Source organism: Passer domesticus, chromosome Z (genome assembly GCF_036417665.1).
Source record: "Passer domesticus isolate bPasDom1 chromosome Z, bPasDom1.hap1, whole genome shotgun sequence".
Lineage (NCBI taxonomy): Eukaryota > Metazoa > Chordata > Aves > Passeriformes > Passeridae > Passer > Passer domesticus.
The window spans coordinates 61,364,861-61,383,112 of NC_087512.1; the positions used below are offsets into that span (position 1 = coordinate 61,364,861).

General features: G+C 38.3%; 1 protein-coding gene across 3 annotated transcripts in view; it reads right to left on the reverse strand.

Annotated features, from left to right (window-relative positions):
• Positions 1 to 18,252, reverse strand: part of PCSK5 (proprotein convertase subtilisin/kexin type 5) — a 228,560-nt gene that overhangs the window by 87,989 nt on the left and 122,319 nt on the right. For all 3 annotated transcript variants that reach the window (XM_064403772.1, XM_064403773.1, XM_064403774.1), the window contains exon 10: positions 13,873 to 13,976. In XM_064403772.1, coding sequence (XP_064259842.1) covers positions 13,873 to 13,976 — 104 coding nt within the window. The remainder of the gene's footprint in view (positions 1 to 13,872; positions 13,977 to 18,252) is intronic.

Consider the following 18,252-nt stretch of genomic DNA (forward strand, 5'->3'; position numbering starts at 1 on the left):
TAAAAAATATGGAGTGAACTTTCTATCCTTCCTACCCTAACAATTACTTGGAAGACAGAATTTAGGAGGAATTTTCATCAAAGAGAAAAAATTACCACTCAAGGTTTTGTGGTTTTGTTATTTTTTCCATGACTCAATATTTAAAATCTCTTGCATGAGAGCACTAGTGTAGTGATAAGTTCTGCACCTGATGGGGTTTTTTTCAGTGGAAACAGAAATACTTTTTTTCCTTGAAAGGCCTTCCCATTGAAATAAAAACTTCCTGACAGACAGGGTTACTCTTAAATCTTCCCATGTGGACTGACATTTGGCTGTCCAAAATATTTCCAATTCAAAGCCCTTGATCCAGTGGGTTGGTTAGCAGATGAAGGTACCAGTAGAGGCCCATAATTTTCAAAGATCAAATTACAGCAATTTAGGAGAGAATCACAGAGTCAAACAAAGTAGTTTAGTTGTGTCTTAGAGAAGAAAACAGATTTTTCTCTCTACTACCTGGCTGTTTTCTACAAAGATATTTGTCCTTCACAACCCACGTAGGAATACGAGGCTGATACAAAGTAAGCTGGTGGCTGAGGACTAGGCTGTTGCTTTTATTAAGCTGAAGGGTTGAAAATGTGGTCTCCTTGTGTGACCAAAGTGTCCATCAGTAGAGCTGTCTTGAATTCTCTCTCCAGTCAGGCAGCAGTACTAATTGATCATTTTTATTTCTGCAAAATCACAGGCATACACAGAGCCTTAAACGTGCAGGGCATGTTTCAGAGAAAAACTTGTCTCCCACAAGACGAAGTAAATACTAAGTTTTAGCTGATCTCTTTAATCTTTATTAAAGATGTCTTCATCTTAAAGATGAAACAACATTTCTCATGGCTAAAGTCCATTTATTTACCCTGGCTCAATTCCTTCATTGGTGCACCAAGAAAACAAGGCCTTCTGAGCTGCTAGAGAGACTTCCTAGGCTTTTTCATAATCTCCTTGGTTTTGTCTGAAATTGCTGTTGAAAATTCAGTAACTTCCTCATTTACATACAAAGCTACCCTCACATCTGAAGTTAGGATGTATATCCCATTTGACTTAACTATGAGAAATATGAATGGCTGGTGTTGATAAATCATAACAGAGAATCATGCAGACTTCAGAAAAGTTTGGCTCAGACACTAAAACACATGTGCAGTGTAGCTAAACTTGATTTGTTAGTCTGCAGTTTCATTGCCTGTCATCAAGATGTCTCACCAGTAACTTAAACACTACGCCTTCCTTGCTATTTTACTCATGTGGCAAAAGCCTTGCACAAAATTTACTCCCTACTATATTTTTGGCATTTTAAATATCATATCCTATGTACTGTGAAAGCAGCATTTGAAATACAAACATTTTGTACACACATATCAAATGCTAAATCAGGAGAGTAATAGTAATAATTTCAGTATGACAAATGAGGAATATGCAGCTTCCTTAACTACATTAATCTGTTTGATATGTCAGCTACAATGATCTGTCCATTTATGCTACTATAGGATCTTGATCCAAAACAAGATTGACAGAACAGGAGCTTAAAATGTCCTTTAATACTATGGTTTCTCAAATATTGCTTAGAAGGTCTAGAATATGTGAGCCTCTCGAATTGCTCTCATCCCATAAATACTTTCAACTGATCTACACCAATCTTTTACATTTGACATTTTAATTGCGAATAGAATGAACAGTGAACTAATTCTATAATGCTTTAAAAATTCCATATCGCTTTTCTGTCATTTGCTTGGAATATTGAAATCTTTCAATAAGGCAAAACAACTGTCTAAAAAGAATTAGACAAAAAGGGGAGAAATGTTATGATGACACAGCTTAAACTGTTTTGTTTTGTCATGTCCTCTCTAAGACAACACTGATCTTGAATAATAATTCATCTTGTTTCAGCCATATTCCTATATCATGTCAACTTGTCACCAGTAACCTGTGACAACTGAGTGTGATTTCTGAAACACATAACTGCTTTACAAGCCAGTAACACAAGTGTGCAAGAACATGCTTTTTCATTCTTGCTTTTAAAACCAACTCCCTTGTGGTTTTCAAATTAAGCAGATTATTTGTATTTTTGTATTCTACACAGAACAATCCCTCAATTTATGTATCTAAAAGAAAATGAAATAACAAACAAAGTATTTCCTCCTCAAAGAATTCCCTGAAATCCAGGAATTTTTATAGACTCAGTATGGATGTGGGAAGATTAAGTTCTTACACCTATCACCACACTAGAGAAGGTGGTAAAAAACACAAAGTTGCCCAATAGATTTGTTTAACAAGTGGCAGCTACAAAGATGCATAATGAGAATCTGAAGGACCTCTATAGCACAGGATTGTAGAAGCACAGAATGATTTGGGTTGCAAGGGACATTTAAAGACCATCTAGTCTGACCTCTCTGCTATGAGCAGGGACACCTTCCACTACACCAGGCTGCTGAAAGCCCGGTCCAATCTGGCCTTGAGGCACTTCCAGGGATAAGGCATACACTGTGTCTCTGGACAACCTGTTCCAGTGCCTCACTGTTCAAATCACAGAATCACAGAATCATAGAATATTAAGGGGCTGGAAAGGACCTTAAAGATCAACTAGTCCCAACACCTTCTGTTGTGGGCAAGGACATCTACCCCTAAAGTTGCTCAAGGCCTTATCCAACCTGGTTTTGAACACTGACAGGGTTGGGCATCCACAACCTCCCTGGGCAACCTGTTCTACTGTCTCACCACCCTCACAGTAAAGAATTTTTTTCTAATATCTAATCTAAATTTTCCCTCTTTCAATTTGCTCCCATTATGCCTTGTCCTATCACTACAGATCCTGACGAAGAGTCCCTCTCCAGCTTCCCTGTAGGCCCTCTTCAGATGCAGCAAGGTTGCTATGAGGTTTGCACACAACCTTCCTTTCTCCAGGCTGAACAGCCTCAACTTTCACAGCCTGTCTTTGCAGAGAAGATGCTCCAACTTATCAACTTGTATCAACTTATCAGCCCTCCTCTGGACTTACTCCAACAGTTCCATGTCCTTCTTACATTGTGGACTGTATACAGCACTCCAGGCAGGATCTCACCAGAGCAGAGCAGGGGGCAGAATCACCTCCTTCGACTTGCTGGCCATACTCCTTTAAATGCAGCCAAGGATTGGATTGGCTTTCTGGGCTGCATGTCCACATTGCTGGCCCATGTTGAGTTTTTCATCAACAACTACTTTCAAATCCTTCTCCACAGGGTTGTTCTCAATTACTTCTCTGCCCAGTCTCTGGGTATGTCTTGGATTGCCACAATTCAGGCATAAAGACCTTGCACTTTGCTTTGTTGAACTCCATGAGGTTCACACAAACACACCTCTCAAGCCCTTCAAGGTCCCTCTGGATGGCATCCCTTCTCTCCAGTGTGTTGACTGTACTACACTGCTTCACTACTGTCAGCAAATTTGATAAGGGTACACCTGACTGCACTGTCCATGTCACCAACAAAGATGTTTAACAGTATCTGCCACAGTGCTGACCATGGAGGGACACCGCTTGTCACTGTTTTCCATGCGGAAAATGGACACAACTCTGTGTGTGTGGCCATTTTTAGCTAGTTTTTCACCCAAGTGGCTTATCCATCAAATCCATGTCTCTTCAATTTGAAGACAAGGATGTTCAGTGGTACAATGCCAAACACTTTGCACAAGTCCAGGTAGATGATGTCAGTTGCTCTGCTCTTCCCCTCTCCATGAATCCTGTAGGCCTATCACACAAGGTCAGCAAATTTGTCAGGCATGATTTCCCCCTTGTAAAGCCATGATGACTGTTACCAAGAACCATGTCCAGTCTAAATCTATCTTTGTTCAATTTAAAACTACTGCCCCATGTATTGTCACAAAAGACCTTCATAAAAAATTTCTTTCTGTCTTTTTTCCAAGAAGGCTTTATATATTGAAAGGCCACTATAAGGTCTCACTGGAGCCTTCTTTTCTTCAGGCTGAACAACCTCACTCCTCCTTGCCTTTTTCATACAAGAGGTGCTCCAGGGCTTTGAACATTTTCACAGTCAGAAAGGTGCTAACAGAATACTTTAAAAATTGCTTTTATTGAAATTCCAGTTATATCTATATCTGTTTCTGATTTTTGTATTACAAATAATTTCATCAGTAATATATTAACCTGATAACACATTTGACAAAAAAAGAAGAGGCTTATGGATTTTACACTTTTTTCTGCCAAAAAGCTGCTATTAATTGATAAAATAAAATACAGACTGCCCAGAAAAGCTAGCAGGATAGCTAGTAGAAGCTAAACCTCCAGTAACCTGTCTACATTTTTGAGTAGCTTGTATGTAACTCTGCTATGAGGCTTTGCAGCCATTAAAAAAATAGTCTTAGAACACACCATCTTAAAACACTGAGAAATTAAATCCAATATTCTATTTTCTGTCACATCCTTATATCCTGTATCTATTTCAGGAATTTAAAACTCAAGTGGTTATTAAAGAGACATTGGCTGACATAAGGCACTAGAAGCAAGTTCACTTTTGGGCTCTCAGACTCAGGCTCTACTGGTAATGACAGCACGTGCCACCCAAATAGTTCCCGCCTCCCAAGAGCATTAGCAGCTTCCAGACAGATGTCCTTAGTCTTGGGATTCAGCTGGTCTGTGGTCAGCAGTGAGCATCCATGAGTACCAAGCACAGCCATAACAAGTTCTCCCATGCCAGCAGTTCCTGATTTATTTCTCAGAGCTTGTTTAGGAATGAGTTTACCAAGTTAATGAAGTCATGGACTGTGCCCTGCATATAGGGATATCTTACCCAGAGTCAGATAAAACACCAGTGAGCTTTGCTGGAAACCTTGGCAGAGTGATCAGGAAGACTGGCTTACTTCTCTGCCTCTGAAGCACCAGAGTCGTGATGGAAACAGAAAACCTGACTACTGCTGACTGGTGATTGCTATGAAAATTCTGCAGCAGGATTCTAAGACTTCTCTGCAGCAGCCTTTGGCTGTAAATCATAAAGCCTTTACCCAAGACATTAATTCACTTGAAATAAGACAGCTTATGTGAATGAAATAAATCTGAAGATTATATGTGTTTAGAAGGGTGAAAAAAAGGTTTGCTGAAATAAAGTTGGCTAAGAAGCATCTACAGTAATAGAAGCTATAATTTTTTAACTAGTCTTTTTAAACTGAACTTTTTAAAATATATTTTTATTTTTAGCATCGGGGTCCACTGGAAAACATGGTGGTTTGCAACCTTTTTTAAAGAAAAAAATTATTTTGTGACTACATTGTGCAACACCTTGCAAAAAAATGTACCCATCTCCTCTATTAGGAGCAAATTCATCCTAGGAGATATATATATTTAGGGTTCCTTGATATCTCAAAAGTGGAAAAATACAATGTCATTCTATCAAACAATAAAAACATCTTTTGGTGAGAGTGTCCGTGCTAGTCTTCATCTCAGAACAGATGATGACAGGTGAGTCAAAGGTACTGTAACTGGAAATCCTGACAGATTGTTAGCAGGAGATAGAAAGATGGCATTTCTGTCCTGTCAGATGCATCAGACACGTGGCATCCCTCTTGTTCTGTCCCACACTGAGGCTCTGTGTGTCCTGAACTAATGAAACCCCAGCAGGACATTTATACTATTCCTGACTAAGCATACTGCTGCCATAGATTTCGTCAGAAAAAGTATATACAAACATGCAGTAAATCACAGAAAAAGTGTATTGCAAATTGTTTCATGACAATGATGCTGAATAGAATAACTACAGAAATTATTAATTAACTAAGCCAACTTCACAGTATCCCTGTGGAGCTATGTAGTAGATGCTGATCAGTAACCTAAGCAAAAGGAAGTTAAAGAGTAAGCCAAGTCCATAGAAATAGCTGACCAGCTATGTCAGAGTGGTGGGTCAAGTTCTGCATCCCCTGACTTAAAAGCAAATCCTCAAAAGCTGATTTTTCTAGAGGGAAAAAAGGATATTGTTATATCTTCAGACATCTAACTGAGCTGAGTTGTCCTATGTAGACCCTTATCTTTCCCTATTATAACATGAAATTTTACATCCTGACAGGATACATTAAGTGCTTAAAATACTACATTGTAGATAGTGTGATCTCCTTCCTAACTGGCCTGAATCCTAGTTCCATTAAAGTGGACGCACTCTGATAATAAAAATATTGCCAGTTTTGTAACTACTGAAAGGCATTATAGCAATGCAACAGCAGTGAAAAAGAGCTTTGGTGTTCATAAAGGCAAGTGCTTGTTGTTTTTTAAAAAGACAGACCTACCCCGTCCAAAAGATGTTCACCATTGCTATGGATGGATAGAAGCATGACAGATACTTGCCTAGAACATTCTCACAAGTGTACTGCATTGAGAATTAGTATATAATGAGGTCATGCAAATGCATGTAACTTCCAATGACTTTTCTTTTAAAAATCAATATTCAATGCCTGCAATTAAAAACTTTTGCTTTGGAGAATTGTATCAGCTTATCAGTAATTTAAAAAATTTATTGATCCTGGTTCTTCTTTCTTAATACTGCAAAACAGAAATTTACATTTCACAGTAAGTGGCAGACTCTTATGGTTATGAGTCCACAGGGGAAGACTCAAACCTCTGCTTCCTCCCTATGCCCCTGATCTTTACAGGGTTTTCAGAAATGTCTGAGTTGGGCTTGTTAAAAGGAAACAATGTCAAAGGTTATCACTCTCATGCCACGCATCCTGTTAGAGCTATCAGTCCACTTGTCAATGTTTGGAAAACTAGAGAGCTGCAGAGCATAGCAATTGTGTATACCCTTATATCTAAGACATGCAGACAGGAAGTTATCTTGGTTTTGAGCTGAGACACTAATTTAAATTCTTTGTCTGCTATGCTGATCATGGTTTGGTGACAATTCGGAGTGCAATTATAGTAGGACATTAAACCTAGTTTTGCCTTTTGCCTGCTGTTACTCCTACTTTAGAGACATTTAATGTACATTTTAGAACATGTAAGTTTGACTTACAATATATGACGCCAGGAAAGCAACCAGCTCTAAGACAAAACCATGATGGACATCTATCCATTTTCCTTTATGTATCCCAACATAGGCTTGAAGCTTCCGCTTGAACTCTGTTTTTTACATTTTTACAGCTTCATTCCTTACTTTTCAGAGGAACAGAAAACAGAGTGTTGCAGATTCAAAAAGTAAGTGTGAAGCTTTGATAATGAAGAATTTGAGGCTGGGAAAAGTAATAATGCTTGCCTGGTTTCTCTGAAAGATCCCCTCTCCTACTTTGTACATCTTAATTTCTGGAACTGTACTGACAAATTCCTGACCTTATATGTCTTTCAACTGGAAACAACACTGTCTGCAACCTCAGTTTTGTCAGTAAGAAAAAATAAAATTAATAACTACAATCTAGGCTGAATAATTCAAGATATTTTCCAGCTCCCTTCCCCCAAGTTCCAAAGAGGTACTTCAGTTCTTACTCAAGGCTAGAAGAACTCAGTTACCCGGCAATTTGCTTGGGTTTAACATACCAAGCACTGAAAAAATCCTAATGCAATTTTAATACTAAGTTAAAGAAAACTTTATTTATAGCCAGAAACTGAACTGCTGTATGCAAGAAAGAAACAAGAGTCATTTGGAAAGATCACAGTGACCATCCAGTGAAAAGACAGTAATTTTAGACTTGCTGCTAAAACATGCTCCACCTTTCCCCAGTTATCTTAATTTCCAAATCCAACCACACATATTTTCTCTAGCTGCAGCAAAGACTTTTGTACAAAGCACTTATAAAGGTTTTGATGTTGACCTGTGATTCATGTGGTATTTAAACGTAGATGAGATTCTTGAGGACACCTTTCCAATCATACATGTTCTATCAGTGTAGGGGGAGACACTTCCAGCTACTGTTAGACAAGCTAGTAATTCTAGCTCATTTACTTCTCTCCTTCCCTGCTGCTAAACTAAATGCTGCCTTGACTTCAAACAACTTTCAGTCAGGAGCTATAATGTAAAAAGTTCAGATTAATCTATTCAGTTCAGCTAACAGAAGGCTAATGCCTATCTATGTGAGGACAACATCTCTCTCAGTGATGGTGATTCCATCACTTGCCTGGGCAGTCTGTTCCAATGCTTGATAAGCCTTTCATAGAAGAAATTTCCCCTAATATCCTATCTAAACCTCTCTGTCACAATTCTTCTTGTTCTTGGCTTGTTACATGTGAGGAGACAAGAGCTCCCTCCACAGCTCCTCATTAGACTTAATAGCTCTGTTGCCCTTTTCTGGACATGCTCCTACCCTCAATGTCTTGTTGTGAGGGCTCCAAAACTTAACACAGGACTTGACATGCAGCTTCACCATTGTCAAGTACAGGGGAATAGTGACTGCCCCGGTCCTGCTGGCCACACTATTCCTGATGCAAACCAGGATGCCACTGGCCTTCCTGGCCACTTGGGCAACTACTGGCTCATGTTCCCACTCTGTTAATGTTGATCAGCATCCCAGGTTCTTTTATGTCAGGCAGCTTCCTGGCCACTGTTCTCCCAGCCCGAAGTGCTGCACAAGGTTGTTCTGACCAAAGTGCAGAACTCAGAATGCCACCTTGTTGCATTTCACAAATTGGCTCATTAATCCAGCCTGACCAGATTTCTCTGCAGAGCCTTCCTTCCTGTCCAGCTGATCAACATTCCCATCCAACTTGGTGCCATCTGCAAACTGAATGAGGGTGTACTTGATCCCCTTGTCCAGGTTATTGATAAAGATATTAAACAGAACTGGCCCCAATACTCAGTTCTGGAGATTACCAGTAGTTACAGCTGAATTTAACTCAATTCCCACCACTCTCTGAGCTTGGCCAACCAATCATTTTTCCATCCAGTGAACTGTGCATCTATCTGAACAATTAGCAGCCAGTTTCTCCAGGAGAATATGGTGGGAAACAGTGTCAAAGGTTGCTCTGTACGTGTCACATAATGGCACTCAAGATTATCTGGTGCATAGGCAATTTGCTTGGGTTTGGCAAGAGGTCAGACTGACAGCTCTGTAGACCCCAGATCCTTCTTCTAGACCCTTCAGCTGGGACCTCTCTGGTTAACCAGGACTGCTGGTAAATGACTGAGAGTGGTGAGCTCTTGCACCTGCTCCTTCAGTACCTTTATGTGGGTCCCATACAGAACTGACCACATACAGTTGTATGTATCTAAATGGTGTGGCAGGTCACTGACCATTTTCCCCTGAACTATGGGGATTTAATTATTTTGCCCATTCCCATCTTCCCATCTTCCCATCTACCCAGAGAACTATGGGTCTTATTATAGGAGAGGTATTAAAAGGTAAAAAGGTATGAACTACCTCATCCATTTCCTAATCCTTTGCTATTGTCTTTCCCCCTGCAAGCAATAAAGGACGGAGAGTACCCTTAACCCTCCCTTTGTTTGTAGGAACAAAGTATTTATACATTGTGTTCATAGAAATACAATGTATTTGTACAATACAATGTATTTATAGACACATTTTCTAATTGCCTCTTACTGCAGGAGCCAAATTGTCCTCTAGCTGGGCTTTGGCCCTTCCAGTTTTCTCACTGCATAAACTCATAACATACTTGTACTTCTCTTGAGTATCCTGCCATAGTCTCCCAAAGATTATAAACTCTTTTTTTTTCTCCTGAGTTCCAGCCAAAGCTACCTGTTCAGCCAGGCTGGTCATCCAGCTTTAATATTTCAAGCACAAAAAGCCACTAGTCTAGCTTGCACAGGATATGGTGCTCCTCTCTCCTATGCAGACCAGTGCAACTTCATGTGCTTGGTGTCTTATTGACAGCTAAAGAAAGCTGGCATATTACAATAGCTAAACTCAAAGCTTTGATTTCCCTTGCTCCATCCACTGTATGTATGAGCATTAGGGGATAGGAGTTGATATTGGCTGCCAGTACCATGTGTAAATACCAGGAAGTATCTGTAAGAGTGGAAGGTCTTTCTATAGATGAACAGCTTTGATTGCTTGACATAACCATTTATGAGTTATGAGCTTGTTGTTTTCCAGAAGTCTTATGCCAGCTTCTGACAATGTCTTAAAAATATAATTTAAAATTTATTTACATTTTAAAGTTACTGAAAACACGCAGTACAGTGTTTATGAATAGTTTATTTGTCTTCTCTAAAATGCACATGTTATAAAGATATTCTTGCTCATTTTTGAATTCCTGCCTGGCTATTAACCTGCCTGGTTACCACAAGATAAATCTGTCCAGTCTAGGTCTCCTAAATAGGAGCCTATATATACTCATCTCTTTCTCACTCTAAGACTAATGCTCTGCTAATGCTCTGCTCACAACTAATATAATCACCAATTTTATTAAATATTAAGCAATTATATTAAAAGGCTCAAAAATATTAAGTGACTAATCCTTTTCAGTGGTCACTCTTCAATGGAAGCAGCAGATACTTTAGCTAACCTAAAGGGGTGTGACTTTAGGTGATAACTCTGTTTTTACTCCTTGGAAATTGAGGCAATTTGGTTTCTCTAGGAAAAGTCTATCTTCTGGGCCTAGGAACGGCACAAAACTGAAAAAATGGGTAAAAATTTGATTTCATTTTATCTTATGTTTCAGTAGCATTTTATTTCAGTGTACTGAAGTATTATTGTCTGTGCTTTAGAGCTGGGAAGAGCAAAGTACATTCTCTAAAAATTTCCCTGCAAATCAGTAGTATTCCCTATGAATGGTCTGTTTCTCCAGAGACAGAATTTCACAGTATGTGGAGCTTCACTTACAGAGAAAGAATGTTTATATGATTTGATCATTGATCATTGTTCTTAAAACTGCAGTATTTAATTCTCTATCTTTCAACTCAGAGACAAGTCAGCATTAATGCAGTTCCCTTTTTATGAATGCACTTGCATGCTCTGTTGATTAAACAGCTGACAGAACAAGGATTTGCATCCAATCTGCCATAGCAGAAACAGATCAACAATTTTGATATCCTCACAAAAGCAGATGCTCTCAAGTATTTTCCCATAAAATCAGCTAATTAACTGCTTTAATTATTAAAAATCCCTCTATTGACAAATTATATGTACAACTGACTAACCAGAGTACAGCCTGAGTCTTTCTTTTTAGATTACAAAATAAGTTCCTGAGAAAAGATGCATGCTGTCTAACAAGAAAATAATAAAAAACCCCTACCAAGTAAAAATTCTTGCTCTGAGTTAATTCTATTGACATGAATTTAATGAGCACTGTTTACTTGCCAGAAAATTAAACAAATAACAAGTACTGCTTTAGCAAATCACTAGCTGTCTTAAGTGTTTTTCAGGAATTAATCCTTCTTTGTATAAATGTAAGGAGGAAAAAAAGGAGATCTTGAAACCAGTAATGACATCTGTGAGCTCTTTCTGTGTGTTCTGCAATGGCAAAACACTGCCAGGGACTATGGCAAGGGAAGGGTTGCCATGCAGACCAGCAAAACAGCCCTCTGAAATGGCATGCTGACCCACTTTCAACTACCAGCTCTTGCTGACCCCTTTGTTGAGTGAAAGGTTTTTCCAAGTTTTTGCTGTTTTGCACCCTTTCAGTTCTTATTTTTAAAGCGGCAAACCTGTTTTTCTCTTTATTCTTGTTTTCCTCTTTCTCCACTAGTATGCACTGAAGAAAGGTAGATTGTTTCTTGTGGCTATCTGCTGTAGATAATTAAAAAAAAATCTTACACCCCCTGTTAAGAACACACTGTGGAAGAACCATGATCTTGTTATCAACAAGATTATGATACAATTCCTTAAGGAACTCAGTCTGATCAGAGTAGTTCATCTATGAAAAACCATACTTTAATTGTTACACTTGGCGATAGTGAAGGATAATAGTGTAATATTATACTAAATATTGCCACATGCAATAAAAAAACTCTTTCAGTCTTGCCAGCAGTGGTGTGCAAATCCCCTTTTGAATTCAGGTTTGGATGTTGTGATTTAAACTAAATCTTTTGCTTCTCCTTCTTCCAAAACCAACAGGAGTTTAAAGAGAGATGTATTTTTATTGGAAACATATGTTCAGCCTAAGTTGCCAAAATAATTTAGCTAAAACTAATGCTTTTATTTGGGTTAAGGTTGATTCCTGAGCTGTGCAGAGGTCATTTAGCTCATCTTCCTCTTTTTCAATTTCACCATAGAGTCTACAGCAGAGTTCAGCCAGTTCAAGTTGTTTTTCCTGAATCCAAGTTACCAAATTGAGCTTATTTATGTTTCTGACTTTCCATGAGTGAAGACAAAACCATTTTTCATCCATTTTTCTTACTATATATGTGTTACAATGCATAGAAAAATGGTTCCAAGGATTCAGAATAAGCAGTGGTTCAACAGTGACTCAACAGTACAAGTCCTGCTGCCAATGCTGCTGCTGCTGCTGGTGTGACCTTAGTGTGACCTGTCTTTTGATAATGAGTGACAGCTGCTGTGAAATGACTCACAGGGTGTTTGCCTCTCTTGGGCAACAAGTGGAAAAACATTAAAAATATAGAATTTTGAAAGTAAGATATGAAAAAAATAGCTCTGCTCTATGTTATTTGAAAAGCATTCTTTGACCCTCGTATAGCTTCAATAAACTGATGACAGTCACCATCTCCTGATAAAACTTTTTAAATCCTGGGAGATGTTTTGCAATAACAAATACTGTAATGTTATTACTATTAAGGAAGTATCTATTTATGTTTTCTGTGTGGTGGCATGCACTTGTCAATGGTATAAAACAAGGCCCTTGAACATCAGAACCTCCACATGATTAGGAGATCCTGATCAAATATCTATTTCTAAATACATTCCCTGTAGTTAGAGACTGGTTTACATCCAAAAATAAAAAGGGTTTTTTTGGTTTGGTTCTGCGCCATTGCAACAAAAATGTCATAGGTCAGAATTGTATATTAAAGATGCTCTACGGTAGCAGTGCCTTGATCCAAAATAGATTAAATATAGGCTTAATTTTTAAAGTGAAACCAGGGCAAAGATTTGATAACTATTGTATGTTACATTTTTCTCTCAGGAGATCCTAGCACACACATATCAACTCTCATCTTAAAAGAAGTATGCCAGTATTGGGTGGAATTCTTATGAAAGGAGAACCAGAAATAAGCCATTCTATAGTTTTGTTTAGGATGCAATACAAAGTGAAAGCAGAAATAACGTAGCGAATGGGAATCAGAAGACAAACTGTGCTGAAATAAAATGTACAGATTCAAGGTTCTGTTTTAGCCCACCGTGAAAATATATATCCTATTTAATGGTTTACCTCTGCTTGCATTACAAAAGTGAAAAAGAAACTTTTAGGATGTAGCTTTTATCAAATTTTCAAGATGGTACAAAATTTTAGAAATCTACCTGTCAGGTCACTGAAAAATGATTACGTGTGCCGGGAATAGTCATGACAGCTCAAAATTCAATTTTATCCAAAATCTGACAGAATTCTCACATCTAAATAATGTAGGATTTATCACAGAAAAATGAAATGTGAAAATACTGTTTCATCATTTTAAATTGAAACTGTCAATAATTCTGAGTGAGAACATGTCTAGAACCCAGAATTGCTGCATCTTCAACTCTATACTACTTTATCAGAATACTAGATATAAGAAGAAAAATTAAACACCAATCATTTACTTAGTTTTCTGGCAGCAGTGTATGGAACTGAAAGGCACCAAGAAGATCAAGCCAATGCATTTTGTACCTGACAGTTTTGTGCGTTAGTCATTCTAAAAAGTTTTCCTTGTAAAAGAGAAGACAGGCCCCTTCAGATCAAGGCTGAACTCCAAACTATGCACAGCATATAGTCAAACAAAATTATCAAATAATAGGTTGCTTGTGATAGCAAAGAAGAAAGAAAGCTCTTACCCTTATAACCAGCTGCATTGGTTTTCCAGTCATTAGCATTCAGATGTCCTGCACGTGAAGTCCTGACAATAATGTGCTGTACGTCTCTCCAGGTCAGAAATGGACTATGAAACAGGGGAAAAACAAAGTCACAGATCAGACATTCTACCAGGATGTAGGGATACAAGGTCATGTAAGCTGAAAAGTATCCAAAGCAAAACAACTTTCATTTATCTTTTCTGCTTTCCTTTGCTCCATTCAAAATACATCTTCCAATTTTACAGAAAAACCATATGAAATTATTTATACAACTGGGAGGCTTGCCATAAGCAAACTGAACAATATATGATAAAATTCTGCTATATGAAACTTAAGGAAGATGAATGAGCATTTCACACAGAGGCAATTTTATGACCACCAACTACTGTATCCTAATGAGTGCAAATGAGAAGAATCAAACTTTTAGCTTGCTGAAAATATCTATTAAATCTCAGTAACTGTAAGCTCAAACTGGAAATTTCTCTAGACCTTCAGTTCCTATTGAAGCTATTCCAGGTGCCTCTCTTGTTATTAATTTGTTTACTACCATAGTCTTGGAATTCACTGAGAGTCTCTGAGTATTTTGCAAGAATTCCAAACAATTGGATAGTTGGTGAGTTGCAAAGCAAGGGCCTGATTACACAGACAAGTATTCCTTTAAGGGATTCCTAATAACCTGTCCACCTGAAAGGTGAAAAAGATGCAGTTTCTATCCTCACTGTGACATTAATACATATTTATCTTCTAGGACTAGGGCAAGTCTTCAGGGATTGCAGTTTTCCTGTTTCCTCTACATCTACAACAGGGAGAATTTATTTTCTTAGAAGACGATGTAAAGGCGCCATCATTCGGCTATCTTTTCTTTCTCCTTCCAATTTTTCAGTTTTTCTACTACCTGCAAGAAGATGAATAGTATTCTCTTTAACAATGCAGTGTAGTAGAGGGAATGATAAACTGAGCCACTAAACAATGAAGAGGAAAAAGTATTGTGGCACAGAACACGAGGCACTAAGTAGCATTCTCAGAATGTTGTTATCTGTCGTGGATTGCACACAATGCCACAATTCCCCTCAGCTGAAAACAGACCAGAATGAAGTTTATAAGACCCAGAACTGGCTGCCTACACTGCCCAGGACTATGCAGTCATTGAAAGTCAGGGAAACCTTGGTTCTTAAATCAGATTTTTAACATATTTAAAAATTTTGTTGTATTTAATGAGAGCAGATGCCTTCTCTCCCTGAGCATTTTTTTAAACAGTACTATGCCCATAGTGGTGCAGTTCTCACATTAGACTGCTGGACTAGAATAACAATAATTGTTTATCCAGTTGGGCTGACAAAAATTACTGAAATAAAGATTAAAAAGAGCCATAGCAAAAGTAAGGTGCATTAAGGGTTTGTAAGACAGGATATGCTTCTACATGTCCTGTACAACACCATTTCAATCAATTTCTAGCTCTACTTCACAACATTCAGTTTACATTCATGCCGCATCTCCACAGTTTCTGCAATGCATCCTGATCTCCTCATGAGACAGCATTGAAAGGCTTTGACATAGAATCTACAGCCACAGAATCACACAATGGTTTGGGCTGGAAAGGACATTTAAAGGTCATTTAGCCCAAGTACTCGGCAATCAGCAGGGGCATGCTCAACTGGACCAGGTTGCTCAGAACCCTGTCTGAACTGACCTTGAATATTTCCAGGCATAGGGCATCTACCACCTCTCTGGCAATACGTTTCAATATTTTACCACTCTTATTGTAAGGGGAAGAAAAAAAAATTCCATCTTTTGCATTATCTTTATATTATTTTTTAGGATAAAATCCAGACAAGTTGTGATAGGGCTTGATGTATTCCTTTAGATGAACAGTGGGGTAGGCAGCCAGCGTCCACCAGCCATGGTGTTCTGGCGTACCTGTGTCAAGGCTGCAGTGCACACAGAGATAAAAAATCGTAAGTGCCAAAAATCTAACAAACAATGGCCTGATATGCAGGCTAATAATGATGAAATTGGGAGGAGAAAACCCCTGAGAGAAAGGCATCTGAATTACATCTTTTATTGTGTCATCTCCAAAGGAACAATAAAATGAGACTGTCCAAAAGACAATGCTCACCATCTGCTAAATAACAGCATGGAAAGAACAGCAACAAAACCTTAGGTTAATTGCCACTCTTAGAATCAGCTTGACTGCGAAGATGGAGAAGGGTAACATTGTCTTAGGTTAATAAAGGAAACTATGGTTAGCACTAGCTATGATACACAGGCTATTGATTTGACCTGTCTTCCACTTTTCAGAAGACTGACTCCAGCGACACTGCAATCAGTTAAACTGCTCCTCTTCCACCTTCCTCTTTTTACTCCCATAAAGAACTGACAGGAAAAAGCAGCTGGGATTCCTGCTCTCAAGGTGAACAGCCAGAAGCACCTCAAGAGTAACTTCAGAGACTAGCCTCTAAAAGTTGATGCTGGAAAACCCTTGGAGAACCAAGAAACTACAGGGATGGAGCTTAAAAGTCTCAACTGAGAAAATGCCAACTGAGATTTCTGAAAAGCTTATACAAATTAAAGGCATTGTCCTGGCACCAGAACAACAGCTATCCACTAGTTTTATTTCTAGCTGTTGCTCCAAAGCACAAACACATTGAGAAAAACTCAATGAGGAAGTTAAAAATCATTACGATCAAACATTACTTGTTTTTAACCTTGTTTGGGTTTAAGAAATGTCTGAATAGAATTTTCTTAAAACCTTTTAAATGCAAGTTAAATGGAAAATTTCATCCTCAATGGTTATTCTTTGGCAAATTTATATGTAACTGAAAACAGGAACAGGAACCAAATCACACCCAAATCAATGTCAATATAATAACTGAAATTCCGTAAGTGGCATAGGTGGTTAAACCTCAAGATCTAAAGTAAGCATTTATTAATGGTTATGTTTTTCAAATACTTCAATATTAAGAGCAAAGTTCTCAAAAAATGAGAAGATTCAGAAAGAGTTTTTTAACTCACACACTCCAGTATTGCCTTCTATAACAGGCAGTCAACCAATGGAGCAATGACCTAGCTAAAGCACTTAAAATGATACCCTCTCCTCCTGCACTCGAATTCTAACTATAGAGGACACTTGACAGCACTTCCTCAATTTACCTCGTCTGTCTCATCACTTTTAATCTCTGACTATATTTATGACAAAGCTCTCACAACTTTTATAACACAGAAGTATGTTCTCTATACCCAAAATTGTACCTTGTTCAACAGTGCACTGCTTTTCTCCTTTCTGTAAGAAAATCAATCAATCTGGGAAGTATGCAAATATCTGTTCAGTTGCCAGAAATCCAAAGTATCTAACTGTGACACTGTTGATCTTTCACAATGTGAACTTCATCTTCCTTTTACCTCAGTGATTACACTTGGTGGTACTGTCTTTTAGAGGAAGGTGGTACATTGTCACTTCTCTGTCACTAGTATCCGAATTCACTAAAACTCTTTGGTTCTTCCTAGAAGTACCTTGTTCTAGTCATGTAAAAAAAAAAAGATAAATGCAGGAATGACATTGACCTGTCGGAACAAGTCCAGACAAAGGCCACAAAAATTATTAGAGGGGTGAAGCACCTCTCCTTGGAGGAAAAGATACTTTCCTTCAGAGAGTGGGATTAGATTATAACTTTGCTGGCAGGGTGGTAAAGCACTGGCACAGGGTACCTAGAGAAGTGGAGGGTGCCCCTTCCCTTGGAATTGTTCCAAGGCCAGGCTGGATGGGGCTCTAAGCAACCTGGTCCAGTGAAAAGTGTTTCTGTCGATAGCAAGGGATTGGAATGAGATGATCCTTAAGGTCCCTTCCAAATGAAATAATGGTAAGATTCCATATCACTCAAGTGAAGAGAATCATGGAAGAAAACAGACTCTCTCCAAGGCTATACCACTGAGTATACCACACAGTAGAAAGGTAGCAGACTAATACTTCCATTTCAGTTGCTGCTTTTTACTAATGAAACTAGTTTATATACCACATGCTGCAAAATAGGCATTGGCTTACAGACAGGAACACATAGTTCAGTTGGGGATGTATAATGTATTCTTCTGTCAGCAACATAAGGGTTTTTATTTAAATTTGGCTTGTTCAAAGGAACATGGCACAATGGTCTTTGGAACAAATACAGGGCCATTGTCTCTTCTGACTCTCATTTCCTCAAATTCCAAATCCAACCCTCTTATCAATGAGAAAGGTATCTCTGCTACCAACAGTAGACGGTACTGTGCAATGAAAATAGTTTATTTTTAGTAAGAAAATTGCTGTCTCTGTGCACTAAATTGATTATTCTTATTTTCTCATTTACAATTTGAAAAATTTGACATTAT